At 59.6% G+C, this 13,488-nt stretch overlaps 1 protein-coding gene and 1 long non-coding RNA gene across 4 annotated transcripts; both read right to left on the bottom strand.

Moving 5' to 3' along the window:
- Positions 1–394: 394 nt before the first annotated feature.
- Positions 395–5,721, bottom strand: LOC143173822 (uncharacterized). 3 transcript variants are annotated; one of them, XR_012997791.1, is made up of 4 exons: positions 5,357–5,721; positions 5,145–5,260; positions 4,771–4,889; positions 395–662 (listed from the first exon to the last, which is right to left on the bottom strand). It is a non-coding gene; the product is annotated as an uncharacterized LOC143173822 (long non-coding RNA). The 3 variants fall into 3 exon arrangements; XR_012997790.1 differs by having other exon boundaries at positions 5,380–5,721; XR_012997789.1 differs by having other exon boundaries at positions 5,145–5,721.
- Positions 5,722–8,730: 3,009 nt separating this feature from the next.
- On the bottom strand, positions 8,731–13,473 carry LOC143173821 (ELAV-like protein 3). Its single transcript, XM_076363958.1, is given in 10 exon segments — positions 8,731–9,040; positions 9,042–9,076; positions 9,079–9,125; positions 9,294–9,332; positions 9,619–9,669; positions 9,671–9,836; positions 10,143–10,296; positions 10,711–10,814; positions 11,454–11,733; positions 13,370–13,473. Coding segments are annotated over 10 exon segments (1,125 nt in total). The 5' UTR covers positions 13,379–13,473; the 3' UTR covers positions 8,731–8,800.
- Between the last annotated feature and the right edge of the window lie 15 nt (positions 13,474–13,488).

Raw genomic sequence — 13,488 nt, 5'->3', positions numbered from 1 at the left:
AGGAAGCAACATAGAGGAATGGAGAAAGAAAGAAGGATGGGGAGCAGGACAGAGTAAGAGAAAAATACAAGGCGGGAGAAGGACTGAGGAGCAGAGAGAAACAGCGGCGCCACCGTGCAGGCGCTCCCAGATCCTGCAGAAAACCACACAAAACTGGCAGGAAACTATGGCTCCTGGCACATCTGGGAGCCAACATGGCTGACCAGAAGCCCCGTGCCACAGGAGGACAGCTCCCAACATGCAGGCAGACACAGGCTTCCCTGCTTTTTGACCCTGCGGGGACACCATTCCCCCCGCCACCTCCTCCGGAGCCCTGCCCAGCCCTCGGCAGCCCCCACCCTGCCCCAGCGCAGATCCCCCCCCGGCCTCGCACCCTCACCGCTGCCTCCAGTCTCTGCCCCCACACTGCCCTCGGGGCCTTCCCCGGGACCCACCCACCGATTGCTTGTGCAGCCCCGCCACCAGACCCAGAGCCCCGGGAGTGCAAAGGAGACAGCGATTGTTTATTCATTCACGCACATAAGAAGTCCTGGGAGTGAGTCTGCTCCAGGGTGTTCTCCAGGTGCCCATGCACTCCCCCCCACCCTGGGACATCTCGGCAGCTGTTACTGGAGCAGCGTTCTTCGGTCCGGCACGGAACGGTCAGCTCCCAGAGTGATGCGCTGCAGGGCAGAGGTAGCCAAAATAAGGGAAAGCACACAGGACACAAGAGAGAAGAAAAGGGACAGCTGGCTGGATGGGTGCTATAGCGAGAGTGGATGGGACAGGGAGCACAACGGAGAGATCATCAGAGAAAGGGACAAGGAGCAGGACAGCACTGGAAGAAAAAACAGCTGTGATGAGCAGCAAGACAGAAAGACAGAGAAAGAAAAAATACTGAGGAAGAGAGAGAGGAAAGAAGGGAGAGCGAGATGGAGAGGGGTTATAGCAAGAATCGATGGGTCAGGGAACAGGACAAAGGGAAAGACAGGAAAAATAAGAAAAAGGACAGAGGGGACAACAAGAGGAAAAAAAGGGACAGGGATTTGGACAGAGGTAGAGAAAGAAGCAGTAGGAACAGAGGGGTAGAGAGACACGAAGACAGGAGGAAGGACAGAGAAACAAAAATAAGGACAGGAAGTAGGACAGAGATGGAGGAAAAAAACCTGGGATGAGCAGCATGACAGGGAATAAAAAAAATAGGGGCAAGGAGCAGGACAGAGGGATATAGTGAGAAACAATGGGACAGAAAGCAGGACAGTGACAGATAAAAAGGAAGAGGCAGCAGGACAGAGAAATGGGGGCAGGGAGGACAGAGAAACAGGGAAAGAGGGTCAGAGAGCAGGACACTGGGATAGAACAAGAAAAAGAGGGACAGGGAATAGGACATACAGAGAGAAAGGGAACAGGACAGAGGGATTGAATAAGAGAGAGGGATGCAGATCAGGACAAAGAGATGGAGAAGAAAAAAAAGGGCGATGGAGGAAGAAGAAATGGGGACGCAGAGCCCTACAGAGCGATAGAGAAAACAAGTGGGAGACAGAAAATAGGATGGAGAGAGAAAGACCAGAAAAGGGAACTGGACTAAGGGTGGGGCGGGGGGGCAGGGGGGATAAGGACAGACAAACAGAGAGGGAAACAGAGGGATGGGGACCAGGACAGTCGGACTGAAAGACAGAAAGAAAGGGAGCAGGACAGCAAGGTGGAGCGAGGAAAAAAACACAGATGGGAACGGACAGAGGAAAGTGCAAGAGCGAGCTGAATGGGAAGAAGGATAGTGGGACATAGATATAGAAAGAAAAAATAGTGACGAGAGAGCAGGGAAGAGGGGTAGAGAGAGAAAAACAAGGACAGGAAGAAGGACAGAGGGATAGAGAGAGAAAGAGAGGGATCGGGGGATCAGGACAGTGGGATAGAGACAGACAGGAACAGGGTGCAGGACACAAGAATACAGAGAAAATAGATACACAGGGAAGTGGGGGAAAAGACAGAAAGAGAGAGAAAGGGACAGGGAGCAGGACAAAGGGACAGAGAGAAAAAGAGGATGGGGAGCAGGGCAGAGAGCCAGAAAAAGAAGAGACTGCTGGGGAGCACGACAGAACGATAGAGCACAAAAGAGAAGAATGGGAAACAGGGCAGTGGGATGCAGAAAGAAAAAATAGTCATAGGGAACAAGACAGATGGATAGAGAGAGGCAGAAAAGGAAGGACAGGGGGATTGACAGAGAAAGAGAGGGACAGGGAGCAGGTCAGAGTGACAGGAAAAAAAGGACAGAGCAGGACAGAGGAATAGAGAAAAAAATACTGATGGGGAGCAGGACAAAGGGATAGAGACAAAAAGGAGGGGAAGAATGAACGAGGGATAGAGAAAGAGGGGATAGAGAATGGGACAAAAAGACATAGGAAATAGGACAGGGGGATTGAGAAAAAAAGAGGGATGCCGATCAGGACAAAGATGGAGAAGGAAAAAACAGCGATGGGCTGCAGGACGGAGACAGAGGAAGAGAAAAATGGGTCAGGGAGCAGGACAGAGGAAGAGAGAGAGGAGAAAAGGGACAGCCAGCTGGACAGGGGGATATAGTGAGAAACTATGGGATGGGCAGCAGGACAAAGGCAGAAAAAAATCGGGAGAGAAAGCAAGACAGGGAGACAACAAGGGGAAAAAAAAAAAAAAGAGCAGGGAGTAGGACAGAGATGGAGAAAGAAGCAATAGGGACAAAAGGATAGAGGGACAGAAAAGGGGAGTGACAGGACCAGGACAGGGAGATGGAGAAAGAAAAAAATAGCAATGAGCAACAGGACAGAGAGACAGACAGACGAGGAGCACGACAGAGGGACAGAAAGACCGGGACAGGTAACGGGATGGGGAGACAAGGAGCACAACAGATAGAAAGAAAACAAGAGGGGTGGGGAGCAAGACAGTGCTATTGCGGAAGAGGGCCAGAGCAGGCAGAGCAAGAACAGAGAAAAACAGAGGTACAGGGAAGCAGATAAAAAAATGTGAGAGAGAGAGAAAGCGAGGATTGGGGAGCAGAAGAGAGAGATGGAGAAGGAACAAAATATCAATGGGCAGAAAAGAGAGATGGAGAATAAAAAAATACCTCTAGGGAGCAGGACAGAAGGGATAGAGTGGGAGGAAAAAAGGGACAAGGAACAGCATAAACAAAAACAGAAGGAAGGGGGGGCGGAGAAGGACAAGGAGAAAGACGGGGGGTGGAGAGAGAAAGAAACTGGGATAGAGAGAGAAAGAGGAACACGGAGGACAGAGATGGCAAAATAAACAATAGCGAAGAACAGCAGGACAGACAGTGAAGAGCAATAAAAAAATAGGCACAGGGAGCAATACAGAGAAAAGGGAGGAAGGGAGGAAGGAAAGAGACATGAAGCAGGACAGAGGGGAAAAAAATACTGATGGGGAGCAGGACAGAGGAAGAGAGAGAGGAAGAAGGGACAGCAGGCTGAACAGGTGGATATAGCGAGAAATGATGGGACAGCAGTGGGACAAAGGCAGGACAGAGACAGACAAAGAAACATTAGCAACAGAAGGACAGAGAAAGAAAGAGACAGACAAGAAGGACAGAGGAACAGACAAAAAGAGTGACAGGAGCAGAACAGAGAGAGGGAGAAAGAAAAACCAGTGACAAGCAGCAGGACAGAGGGAGAGAGGGGGGAAAAAGAAGGACAGGAGGATGGCCAGAGGGATATAGAAAACTGGTGAGGGACAGGGAGCCAGAAAATGAGACTCGGAGAACAAGAGAGGGACAGGGAAGAGGATGCTGGGACAGAGAGAGGATGAGAGTGACGGGGAGAACAACCAAGAGACGGAGCAAGAGGAAAACAGGGACAGAGAGCAGTACGAAGATGGAACAATAAATAATAGGGACATGGAGAAGGACAGAGTGATAGAGACAAAAAGAGAGCGACGGGTAGGATGACAGAGGACCGGAAAAAGGAAAGACAAGGGACAGGGAACAGCACAGAGGGACAGAGAGAAAAAGAGAGACAAGCAGCAGGGGAGAGAGATGGGGATATAAATAATGGGGACACAGAGCAGCACAGAGGAATACAAAGACAACAAGACACACAAGGATAACAACAGAGACAGACAGGGACAGGGAGGAGCAGAGAGGGATGGGGAGCAGGGCAGAGAGACAGAAAAATAAGACGAGGAAGAAGGACTGAGGAGCAGAGAGAGAAAGGTACAGGGAAAAGGATGGAGAGATGGGAAAAAAACAGTAAAAACAGGGATGAAATGTCCTACAGAGAGATGGAGAAATTAAAAATACTGACAGGGAGCAGGATAGAGGGAGAAAGAGAGGGACAGGCAGAAGATCAGAGGGGTAGAGAAATATGGGGACGGGAAGCACAACGTAAAGACAGAGAATAAAGAGGACAGGGAACAAGCCAGAGAGATTGAGGAAAAAAAGGGACACAGATCAGGACAAACAGATGGAGAAGGGAAAAATGGTAATGGGCTGCAGGACAGAAATGGAGGTAGAAAAAAAGAGGGACAGGGAGCACGACAGAAGAATAGAGAGAATAGCAAAGATACAGGGAAGGAAAAAAGGACACAGGAAAAAAGAGGGTCAGGAAGCCAGACAGAGGGACAGGGAGCCAGGCAGACAGATGGACAGGCAAAGAGAGAGTCAGAGGGATGAAGGACAGAGAGAGATGGCAGCAGAGACAAACAGAGAGATGGGCAGGGATCTGGAAGGCTGGGGGATGCAGAGAGGGGCAGGGAGAGACCAGGATGCAGACGAGTGGGACATGGCCCTAAGGGCCTGGGACTCACCACAGCTCCTGCTTTTGGCACTGCCCATAGAATTTTCCAGTTCAGACGCTTCTTTGTCTGTCTCTTTCTCTCTCCCTCCCTTCCTATTCTCCAGCTCCGGTCGCTTGACTGTCCGCCACCTAAGAGAACACAGTGGTGTCTTACAGCTCTTGCAATACGAGGTAGATACACAGCCTTGCACGCGTGCACACCCTCCCCATGGCCGTACCATGCTTTTGGATACACATACAGACCCTGCGGTGCATGTCAGCGATCTGGTCTGCTGAGGACTACTCAGAGACACTTCCTCACCCAGAAAGGTTAGCCGTCTCTTGTCTGCAGCTGGAGGCACCTTCCGGCTCAATCCCCTTGATTTCATTCTCCAGCTGCTTTACCTTTTTCTTAAGTTTCATCCACAGCAGCTCCTGTCCAAAGCCAGTAAGTGTCCACCAGTCCCCGGTCGCCCACATCGCTAGGAGAATGACGCCAAACAGAGACAGCCCACGCAAACCTGCAGCAAATACAGTCAACAACAACCCCGGGGAGGAACAGACAACCGAGTCCTCATCACGGCCTCTCGGAAAGGAAGAGAACGGGCAGCCATTACCCGTAGGGTCCATTGCAGCTCACCCCGGCGGGAGCCGTTCCTGCAGCAGGAGCCGTTCCTGCAGCAGGAGCCGTTCCTGCGGCAGGAGCTCCTGGAGATGCCGCTTTCCCCACACGGACGCTCCCAGCACCTGCATTAACGGGCGATAAAGCGCATTCGAGGGCAGCCGGCTGCTGTCGGGAAGGGGGGGGGGGGGGAGCGGGTGGGCGTCTCCTCGCGGTGCCCTTGGCAGGGGGACAGCGGGTTGGGGCCCGTCTCCTCCCGGTGTCCGGGAGGGGGAAGGTTGGGGCCCGTCTTCCCTGCGGCGGGACGAGGCGCGGGAAGTCCCCCTCCGCGCCCGCTCCCGTCCGAGGCAACCGCCCCAGGGAGCGGGCAGGGGCCGCCCCTTACCGCGGCCGCCGAAAGGCCCCGCCTGCTGCCGAAGCGGGGAAACGCGCCCGGCCGGCGGCAGCGCCGGCCTCCCGGCGCGCGTGACCGCGCGAAAGCCCCCCCCGCCTTCCCGGGCCGTGCACCGGGGGAGCGGCGTGGTCCCGCTATGGGGTTCCCTCAGCCGACCGCGGCAGGAGTCGCCTGGGCCCCGCCGGGAGGGCCGGTGGGGCAGGGAAGGTCGGGTGCTCCCCCCCCACGTCTCGCCCCTGGGGTGCCGCGTGCTGCGGGGGGGGGGAGTTGTCACCTCACACGGGGCCACGCACACCCCCGTCTCCCCCTCACACACACGACAATTTCTGATTTTTTTTTTTTTTATATATATTTTATTATTTCTGCCATGAAAAGTACAAAGAGTCGAGTCCGGGGGTGGGGGCCAGGAGCCTGTCCCCTCCGGGACCCCCGCTCCGCCATGGGGGGCCCTGTTCACGCTCGGGAGCTTTCTCCCCGTGTTGGGTCCCCCCAGACAAACGGCAGGGGCCGAGACGGGGCCTGCCGGGGTGCAGCTCTTATTGCTACTGAACTGGGGGTCCCCTCAGCCCACCCATCCTGTTGGGGCTGCCTGGATGCTTGGGTCCCTGGGATGGGGGTCCCCAGGGTGGAGCCGCCCTGGTGGGGGGGGGGGGGGGGGGGGGGGGGAGGGGGTCAGACCTTGTGGGGTGCAGGTGGCCCCGGACACCCGGGTCCCTCACGCGCCCCAGGGACGTGTGCACACACAGGCAAGGGGAGTGATAGATATTTACATTAACAAGTTGAAACTACAAGAAACTGCAAACAGGCACAACACGACACAACGCAAAAAGGGGGACCCGGGAGGGGTGGGGTCCCAGGGGACCCAGGAGGGGCAGAGGGTCCCAGGGCTCCCAGGGCCAGGGAAAGCCAGCGAAGAATCGGAAACAAATAGGAACTGAAACCACTGAAAAGCAAGAAATTATCCCGACAGAGAAAAAATAAATAATAATAGCAATAGTAATAACAACAACAACAATAATAATAATAATAATAATAATAATTAATAATAATAATGAGGAGGAGGAGGAGGATGGAGCTGCTATGGGGGACTCAGCCTGTTGGGAGGGTTGGGGGTTTCGGAGGCTTTTCTGCCCTTTTCTTTGGCCAGGATGCTAGAATTGGCCAAGCAAAAGCACTCGCCCCAGCAAGCGGAGGAAGTTGAGGCAAAAATGCCCATTTTGGGGGTATTTGGAGAAGGGTGGGGACAGGGCAGCGTGGACAAGACACACACACACACACCCTGGTTTGGGGTGCCAGACACTCAGCGGGACCCCCGGCAGCCTCGACCTGATAGCACTTTAGTGCCATCGACACGCACACACACACACACCCCCCCAAAATGTGCTGTTGACCGTGCTTGGGGATCATGACCTCTGGCCCTGCCTCCAAGCAACTGGGGGGGGGGGCACATAACAGATTCCCACCCCTCCACGACTTCCCTCCAGAGGCGCGCTGTTGAGGGACTTCAGGGGACTTTTTTTTTTTTTTTTTTAATTTTTTTTTTCTTCTTCTCTTACAAAAATAGATGGGTTTGTCTGTCACTCTGGAGGAGTCACCACTCGCTGTGTCTGTCTCTCTCCTCACTACCATTAGCGCTACCGTTATTGTTATTGTTTGGTCTTTCTCGCAAAAAAAACTCCCCCTCAAAAAAGAAGAAACAAATGGGAAAAAAGAGGAGAGAGAGCAGACACACACACACACCGGACTCCTGGACCGGAGGGGAGGGGGGCACGGCCCCCACTTGGCACCAGCCTGGGGACAAAATAAGCCGAATCGGGTGCTCTGGTGGGGGTCCCTCCCCGGGACAGCGGCCGGAGCCGGGGCTCGAACCCTCGTACTCCGAGCGCCGCTCCGCGTGGTCCGGCCACCGCCAGAGGGCGCCGTCCCGGGCGGGCGCTCCGCCGGGGCTGTGGTCCTCCGAGCTGGGGGCGGGGTCTAGTCCTGGGGCGGGGATAAGCCCCGGGAGATCGCGAACCTGGGGGCGTGGCTTAGCCGTGGAGGCGGGGCCTCGCGGAACCGGGGGCGGGGCTTCCCCACTTTCCCTCCCCCCCCGGGGGCAGCTCTGTCCCGGGGGGACCCCTGTGGTCTCCACAACCCAGCCCAGCCCCACCCCGGGGGGAAGGACACCCCTGGGGGGGGGGGACCCCACTTCTCCCCATTTGGGAGCGCACGACCTCCCCAGAGGAGGAAAAAAAAAGGAGCGGGGGGTGGTGGGGTGTTGGTCTGGCACCTACCCCAGGGAGTGCCGGGTGTCCTGGGGGTCCCGAGGTACCTGAGCTCGCTGGGGGTCACCGTGGCTTCCTGGTGCTGGGGGAGGGGCAGGGGTCTCTGCAGTGCCCAGGGGGGTCCCCCCAACATCTCCGGATGCTGGGGGAGTCCTCAGGGTCTTTGGGGTGCCCATGGCATTCCCAGGGGCTTTGGAGGTGACCCCTTTCCATATCCAGATGCCTTCAACAATTCCCAGGGTTTCAGGGTGCCTGGGGGTTCCCCAGTGTGTCCTCAGTTGTCCTGGGGGTTCTCCAGTCTTTCCAGAGTGGTGGGGCGGGAGGATCTTCGGGGTACCCCCAGCATGTCCATGCCCCCACAGTGTGCAAGAGCTCTGGGGCATCTGGGGGAGTCCTCAGGGTGTCCATGGTGCCTAGGGAGAGGTGGGGGTGTCCATGGTATCCACGCTGTCTGTCAGGTGTCCCCATGGTGTCCCTTGGTGCCCATGGAGGGGATCCCCAAGGTCTCCAACTGTCTGGGGGAGTTCTCCATGGTCTCCAGGGTGCGGAGGTCCCACAGCGTTCTTGGTGCCTGGGGGGGGGGGTTCCCACAGTCTCCAGGGTACCCTTGGGGTGTCCCCATGGTGTCCTTGGTGCCCAGGGAGGGGGTGCCCAAGGTCTCCAGCTGTCTGAGGGGGTTGTCCAGGTCTCCAGGGCGTCCTTGATGCTCATGGGGGCCCCCATGGCCTGATGGTGCCACGGGACCCAGTCCTGTGGGGTCGGGGGGCCACTGGGGTGGGGCTCAGGCCTTGTGCTGTTTGCTGGTCTTGAAGGAGACCTGGAGCACGCGGTCGCCCAGGCGGTAGCCATTGAGGCTGGCAATGGCCATGGCCGCCTCCTCGTAGTTGGTCATGGTGACGAAGCCGAAGCCCTTGCACTTGTTTGTGGCGAAGTCGCGGATGACCTTGACATTGGTGACAGCACCGAAGGGCCCGAAGAGCTGCCAGAGGACACTCTCGTCCGCCTCGGGCGCCAGGTTGTAGGACGAAGATGCACCAGCCAGCACCAGGGCCCCCAGGCCTACCCCAGCCAGCCCTGGCACCGCCTCGATGGCCAGTGGGGAGAACCTGGGGCAGCAGCGACAGCGGGCTGGCCTGGGGTCAGGGCGCCCGGATGCCAGGTTCCCCCCCAGGACACATGGGTCCCCTCCTGCCAGGGTGCCCAGCCCGTGCATGGGGCTGGGGGTGCAGAGCCGGACTGGGGGGGGACTGGGAGGGGTGGGGAGGGGCCATTACCTCTTCACGCCGTAGGCCACATTCAGCAAATTGTCAAGCCTGGAGGGGACAAGAGGCCGTTAGGGGGGGGGCACAAGGGTGTGCCCATGTAGGTGTGTCTTTGCCATGGGGGTGTCCCACGTGCTGTGGTGGCCCCATCCCCTGGGGAGTGTTCGCATGGTGCTGGGGATGTCCCACGCTCTGTGATAGCCCCATCTCCTGGGGGGTGTCCTCATGGTGATGGGGATGTCCCCACACCCTATGGTGGCCCCACCCTCTTGGGGGGGATGCCCCCGTTCCCAGGGATGTTCCACCCCCCCGGGGCCCCCAGGCACATCGGGCTCACCGGAAGCGCTGGGGGGGGTGGTGCAGGGCACCGTAGCGGCGGGCGCTGGGGCAGGAGGCTGAGCAGGGCTCCCCCCGACTTCTGGCCTGGGCTGTTGGCGAACTTGACGGTGATGGGCTCGGCGGCACCCAGCGGTTTCTGCCCATGCAGCCCCCGGACGGCTCCCTCTGCCTCCACGCGCTTGTCGAAGCGGATGAAGCCCACCCCCCGTGAGACACCTGTGCACAGGGCGTCCGGGGGACAGAGCCCTGAGACTCCACTGTACAGCTGCAGGACCCAGGCGTACAGGGAATCCGCTCCACAGACCCACCCACAGGACCCAGGCGTCCAGGAATTCCCCCCATAGACCCACCCATGGGATCCAGGTGTCCGAGAAATTCCACACCACCACCCCCCCCCGACACCCCACTGCCCACCCACGGGACCCAGGCATCCAGGAAACGTTCCCCCACCCCATAGACCCTCCGGGAACCCAGGCATCTTGGCAGCCCCCCTTCTCCTGGGGACTCAGGCATCCGACGCACCTGTGACCTGGTCGACAAGGATGCGGGAGGTAATGATGCGGCCGTACTGGGAGAAGAGCTGTTCCATCTCTTTCTGCCCCATGGCCTTGGGGAGGCCGCTCACGTAGAGGTTGGCGTCACGGATGGAGGCTGGACTGGGCCGGGCATAGGACACCTGGGGGGGGAGGCGGGGGGTCAGCCCTGGGGACCCAGGTGTCAGGTGCCAGAGCTGCCTCCCATCCATGGGCTCCCCCAGGGACCCAGGCATCTGCCCCGCCTCCCAAGGACCCCCCTAGTGTCCTCCCCCCCCCCAGAGGGACCCCAGCATCTGCCTGTTCTGAGGGACCCCAGCATCTGCCCCCCCCACCCCGAGGGACCTCCTGGTGCCCAAGCCCCTCCAGGGACCCCAGCATCTGCCTGCTCTGAGGGACCCCAGCATCTGCCCCCCCACCCCGAGGGACCTCCTGGTGCCCAAGCCCCTCCCAGGGACCCCAGCATCTGCCTGCTCTGAGGGACCCCAGCATCCACCCCACCCCCCCCAAGGCACCCCCTGGTGCCCACCCCCCCAAGCGACCCCAGCATCTGGCACCTTGATGGTCTTGGTCCTGCAGCTTGAGGCCGTTGAGGGTATTGATGCCTTGTCAGCGTCACCCGCCTCAACATAGTTGACGAAGCCGTAGCCCAGGCTCTGCCCTGGGGCACGGGGTCAGCACAGAGGGTGCCCCCAGCACCAGGCCCAGTCATGCCATCCCCAGTCCCTGTCCCCACCCCCACCCTGTCCCCAAGGCCCGTTTCCATCCCATCTTCATCTCTATCCCTGTGGGTCCCCATCCCCACGTGTCCCCATGTCCCTGTACCAGGGATCCTATGGTTGAGCTTGCAGGACCTGATGTCTTCAGAGAGGTTCCTGAAGTTGTCCCTGTCCCCACGGTCCCATCCACATGCCCATCCCTGTCTCAGTCCCCACGGGTCCCCATGTCCCATCCCCCCATTTCCTGTGTCCAGTCTCCCCGTGCCCCCATGTCCTATCTGCCCCCGTGTCCCATCTCCCCATGTCCTGTTTCCACACGTCCCATGCCCCCGTATCCCACCCACCATGTCCTGGCTCTCCCCATGCCCTGTGTCCCTTGTCCCATCTCCCTGCGTCCCATCTCCCCATGTTCTGTGTCCAGTCTCCCCATGTCCCACATCTCCATGTCCCATCTGCCTGTGTCCCCGTCTCCCCATGTCCTACGTCCCTGTGTCCCATCTCCCCGTGTTCCATCTCCCCATATCCCATGTCCCCACGTCCCATCTGCCTGTGTCCCATGTCCTGTCTCCCCTGTCCCATACCAGTGACCTTGTCGCGGACGAGCTTGCAGGACTCAATGTCCCCGAGGCTGCCAAAGAGGCTCCGCAGCTCCTCCTGGCTCATGTTCTGGGGCAGGTAGTTGACAATCAGGTTGGTTTTGCTGTCATCGGCCGTGGTGTGGGCCTGGGGGGGCCCCATTGGGCAGTGCCGCCGCCACCCTGGTCCTGGCACCGCCACTACTGGCACGGGAACGGGGACAGGGCCGCAGCCTGACGGCCCCGGGGTGCTGGGAGCCTGGGCCTCCACCGTGCTTAGGATCTGCTGAGGGGATGGATGGGGGTCACCAGGGTGTCTCCATCACAGGGACAGTGGAGGGACAGGGACATGGGGACAGCAGAGGGACCAGGGACACCAGGGTCATGTGGACAGCACAGGGACAGGGACACAGGCACGGGGAACCCCAGGTGGTGGGGACACAGAGTCATCACAGAGGTGAAGTGGGGATGGAGCCATGGGGGGGACAAGAGAATGGGGACAGCAGGACGCGGCAGCAGGGATGAGGGCACCGGGAGACGGGAACAGGGACAAACTCGGTTGGGGACGTGGGGGTAGCGGGCTCTTAGGGGCCCAGATGCCTGGGTCCCCACAGGTTGTCCCTCCCCCCCCAGCAGGGCAGGGAGGCAACCCAGGCGTCCGGACTCCCGCCGCGCCCCGCTGCCCCAAAGCGGGAGGGGACTCAGGCGTCCAGCGTGCCCCTCCCCCCGGGGGGATAATCCCCCATTGTGCAGCGGAGCCCCCGCCCCTCCCCCCCCGCACAATAGCGGGGACAAATGGGCCTTTGTCGTCGGGAGACGGGACACCCGGGGCGCCAGCCACGGCCGCGGGACCCGGGCGTCCGGGGGCTGCCCGCCCCCTCGGCGGGATGGGGACCCAGGCATCCGGGCCCGCCGGGAGCTGACCAGGGGCTGAAACGGGGTGGAGGGGCCGGACGCCTGGGTCCTTCGGGGGGGGCACTGTGCCTCTAAGGGCTGGGGGGGGGCCGAGGGGCCAGCACGAGAGAGAGGGTGTCTGTCCGCCTGTCCGCAGGGCAGCGACAGCCCCGAAATTGGCCGGTGAGAAAAGTGAAAGCAGAAAAGCCGAAAAATCACCAAATCGATGAGAAAATGGGATTTACAGGCGACACAGACACGGGCGCACGGACACGGGCACACATGAACACACACCCAACGCAGTGACACACGCATCTGCCGCACACACACGCTCTGCGCGGGGACGAGGCTGCGTGTGTCCGCATGTCGCGTGTGCGCACACGTCTCCTCCCCACACACACGTGTCCCTGCACCTACACACTAAAGTGGAGGCGTGTGCACTGGCACACACATGTGCACCTGTGTGCAGGCCCCTCTATGCTGTGCACATACGTGTGCACGTAGCAGTGGCTCTACATGATCCCAGTGCCAAATGGAAAAGGACTGGGGGGGGGGCAGGGGACGGCTGGGTCCCCACCCCGCCCTTGCACACACGTGTCCCACACAAGCACACAGGGCACACCCATGTCCCAGCACAGCAGATGCCACATGGGCTGACACACCCTGCATGCCCCATTGCACGCACATACATGTGCCCTCAACGTGCGATGCACACGCATGTGCACGCAGCTCTCGTGGCGCTCCCATCCCCACCCAAGCATGTCACGCTCACAGGGCCCATTGCACAGGGGGGACACACAGAGCGATGGGGACATGGCGGGGGGGGGGGGGGCAGAGGATGAGGGGTGGAGGGTGGGGGGACAGACATGGAGAGTGGGGGATGTTGGACACCAGGGAGCCAGGGGCGGGGGGGGGGGGCACAGGACAGAGCTTTTGGGAGATGGAGGATGCTGGGGGGGCTGGCCGTGCCCCCCCCACCCCCCCCCGACAACGCCCCCAACCCCTGTGGCCCTTCCCCCCACTCCTACCGTCACCATCGTCGCAGGGTCGGGGCTGCAGCAGCTGTTTTGGGGGGGCCCCCGCACGGCCCAGCTGGCTCGGGGGCTGCGGGGGGCCCCGAGGTGGGGGGGCTCCTGGGTCTCGTCCG

The sequence above is a fragment of the Aptenodytes patagonicus genome, unplaced genomic scaffold (genome assembly GCF_965638725.1).
Source record: "Aptenodytes patagonicus unplaced genomic scaffold, bAptPat1.pri.cur scaffold_321, whole genome shotgun sequence".
Classification (NCBI taxonomy): domain Eukaryota; kingdom Metazoa; phylum Chordata; class Aves; order Sphenisciformes; family Spheniscidae; genus Aptenodytes; species Aptenodytes patagonicus.
Note: the sequence above shows the minus strand (reverse complement) of the source record. Positions and strands in the feature narration are given on the sequence as shown.